Raw genomic sequence first — 3251 nt, forward strand, 5'->3', positions numbered from 1 at the left:
GTGTTGGTCTGCTGGCATTGGGGGACGCTACCATGTTGATAGCGCCGACGTCCGATGATCTTCGCTTCCACAGGGCGGTGCTCAACTTGGTGCCTACTGGAACTATTGACGTAACGAGGTCGATTCAGAAGGCCCAGTTGGCCTTAAAGCACCGATCAAACAAGAACCAAAAGCAACGAATCATCCTATTCATCGCCCATCCCTTGGTGAGAGAGGCCGGTACCGTACACGCAGAACCCCGAGCTCAATCTGGTCCCCATTGGGAAGAATTTGAAGAAGAATAACATCGCCATTGACATAGTGTCCTTCGGTGCAGTTTCCCAGAACAACGTCATCTTGTCAAAGCTGATCCAGGCCACCAACGCCAACAGTAACAGTCACCTCGTGGAGATACCACTGGGTGAGGTCTTGCTTTCGACTGCCCTCATGCGCAGCGGTGCCCTTTTCGGGGGCCCTGTTGCCACCAATGACCTGGGGCTGGACGTGGATCCCAACGCAGACCCAGACCTCTACATGGCACTCCAGATGTCCCTACAGGAGGAAGAAGCCCGTCGGCGAGTAGCCGATCGACCGACGGAGACGCTACCGGAACCAGAGGAGGGTGGAAGTCGCACTCCGCTGTTAGAAGACATTTTCAACATGGACATAGACGAGGACCTGCGTAATGCGCTTATCCTGTCACTTCAAGACACTGGTGCCGCTACACCCGACGACGACAGCGAGCTCGCCGCAGCCATAGCACTTTCGCGGCAGCTCAATGAGGACGAAGAGGAAAAGAAGGATGATTGACAAACTTAACCGCCACACAACTGATCACCGATGAAGGCTATACGACTAAACGCTTCTCTAGCCAGATCCGGCCAGTACAGTGCAGTCTTCATTCCCCATCGCCGCAGCACTTTGAGAACGTCCGCCGTGCGGAACTCTCCTGCTGGCATCATCCGCTTGGCAATAGCGAAGCCTTGCAGACCGGGGTCGCAGGCTTCCTGCGGCGTGAGCAGTCGGACGTGCGTGTCCTCCGCGGAGTTCGCGACAGGAAGGAATGGCAAGTCCTCACAGAGAGGTTTAAACCGCTGAATCTGCCGCTCGCCAACGCGTGATAGCGTTTTGCAGAGAACGAACATCAGTGCTGTGTAGCAAGGGAGCATCGTTAGGGAATGGACGTTACGCGCTCTCCAATCAGGGAGCAGACAGTTGTGGAATACGTCCAGCAGAGAGATTGCGTTGAAGTGGCGCTTTTTAGGAGCGTCGTCGCCCTGTGCTCCCTGAATCTTCTCGACCTCGTCGAGTAACACGAGTAGCCGTTGCACGTGCTCTGGGACGTGCATGACGTGCTGTCCCGACTGCTGGCACTCCTTCGTGATCTGCGCAATCAGTTCACCGGACTTGAGCTCTACTGAGGATATTACGTCCACGTCCGTCTCCGATAGCACCAGAAACCGGCACTCCTCTGGCGACCACCTAAGGCCGCTGTTCCCCAGAACGCACTCCGCCAACACTATTTCTCGGACCAGCGGCACGAGCAGAGGTCGGAATCGAGGGTCCAGCTTGAGCGGGTCAGGCCAGCAGGCGTAGGTGGTGTTCTTGGTCAGAGTGAGGATCCGGGCGAAAGCGGGAGCCATGCAGCGAATCAGCGCCTCGTTCCATTTGACCCAGAGTTGGGCCTGGCCATCGGTGTCCTTGGACCCTGCCCACAGCGATCGTCGGTTGTCAGTGAGGTAGAACGAGCCGTGTACATGCACCGGCAGTCCTGTACTGACGTCAGGAAGCGGCAAAAAAGAGAAGGCTCGACCTTCAAAATCCGCAGCTGCATTCTCAAAGAATGCCACTCCAATAACCGGTAGCATAGCGTCCTTCTTCTGCTGCCGGAGGATGACGGAAAGCACGGGATCTGTCACAACCTGGATGCATTGGACCCAGAATTGCCTCTCAGTCTTCACAGGTTCTGCGCCATACATGAAGTCCCGGTCAAAATGCAGAAGCTCGAGCGTGATTCGTCTCTCCACTGCGGGCAGCGAACCAGTGTCTCCGCGAATCACCTCCTCGATCCACTGAGGGTTCCTGGACCCTACGGACTCCCGAACGGCCTGCAGGAGGATAGACAGCGGGCTGGTATGAGACGCCGGCTTCACGGGTGGCAGGGTGGACTTGGTGCTCCACTCTTCGTCAGATTCGAAGGACGACACGCACGGCGTGCATGCTGCATGGTACACTCAACGCAAACTCACAGTCAATGCTCCTAGACGACAGCTGAACCGAGAAAGAGCGGCTCGGGCGTTCCTCGTGGTCAGGCCACGTCCAGAGTTCTGCCGTGTGTACGCTTTGCAAGAAAAGCAAGCACTCTGCCACCTCTTGCTTGAAGCGTGACAGGATTTTCAGCGTTTTGGGAACAGTGTATTCGTAGGGAGCGAAAGTTGACTGCCTGGCAAACTTACCCATTCGCAGCGGCAATCGAATCAGCGTGCCGTTGAAGTACTTGTCGCCTGTCTGGAGCCCGAAGAGGCCTGGGAGCGGTGCGTACAGCGCGCTGAACTCCTCCTGGGGGTCGTTGAGGTCGAACATGCGGCCTCCCTCAGCCGACAGTGCCCAATCGGGGTCTAGAAAAGCAAACTTGCAGCCAGAGAGGACGAACAGAACGTCTGCCAGGTGGAAGTAGCTTCTGCTGCCCATGCCGAAACGGCCTATCTTTCCCAGAGTCTCAGATTTCGAACTTTCGAACATGCACTGAAGCGACTTCCAGTCTTTGTCGGTGAACAAGCCGTTGTTATAGAGCACCAGTGACGGCCCCAGAAATCGTTTCATCTCTTCCCCGCAGTACAGATGGCGCTCGTCAAGCAGCACCGCAAAAGTCGTCGCACCGGCGTCGTCTGCGTTCTGAAGGGCCTCCTTGAAGACCTGACTGCCCTCGGGGTAGTTTCGGAGAATCTTCTTGAGGTGCTGAGAGGGAGGGGGGGCTCTCAGGTGGAAGGACCCCATTCGGAATTTTTGTGTGCGCCTTGCACCTTGATGCCTCAAGAAGTACCACGCAGGTCTGTTTACATCACAATCAATAAACTAATTCATAGAAACAGCAGTGCGAGCCTTCTCAGACGCCTTGTCAGCAGTGCCAAGAGGGATCATGCGGAAGCCGTAGGTGTAGTGGTCGTTTGTGCGGTCGTTACTGCGTTGCGAGCCTTCTCAGACGCCTTGTCAGCATTGCCAAGAGGGATCATGCGGAAGCCGTAGGTGTAGTGGTCGTTTGTTTTACCGGA

General features: G+C 56.1%; 2 protein-coding genes across 5 annotated transcripts; one reads left to right on the forward strand and one right to left on the reverse strand.

Moving 5' to 3' along the window:
- Positions 1-32: 32 nt before the first annotated feature.
- KVP18_001364 (uncharacterized protein) lies at positions 33-789 on the forward strand (the record flags this gene model as incomplete). Of its 2 annotated transcripts, none has more annotated exon segments than XM_067951310.1 (2): positions 33-206; positions 214-789. In XM_067951310.1, coding segments are annotated over 2 exon segments (750 nt in total).
- Positions 790-794: 5 nt separating this feature from the next.
- KVP18_001363 (uncharacterized protein) lies at positions 795-2976 on the reverse strand (the record flags this gene model as incomplete). Of its 3 annotated transcripts, XM_067951306.1 has the most annotated exons (2): positions 795-2200; positions 2229-2976. In XM_067951306.1, 2 exons carry the CDS (start codon positions 2974-2976, stop codon positions 795-797), a joined length of 2154 nt encoding a protein of 717 aa, XP_067810728.1. The 3 variants fall into 3 exon arrangements, with proteins under 3 accessions (XP_067810728.1, XP_067810730.1, XP_067810729.1); XM_067951308.1 differs by lacking the exon at positions 2229-2976 and having other exon boundaries at positions 795-1958; XM_067951307.1 differs by having other exon boundaries at positions 2167-2976.
- Positions 2977-3251: the final 275 nt, after the last annotated feature.

The sequence above is a fragment of a genome, assembly GCF_019968955.1.
Source record: "MAG: Porospora cf. gigantea A chromosome Unknown PgA_NODE_2687_length_3251_cov_338.177, whole genome shotgun sequence".
Classification (NCBI taxonomy): Eukaryota; Apicomplexa; class Conoidasida; order Eugregarinorida; family Porosporidae; genus Porospora; species Porospora cf. gigantea A.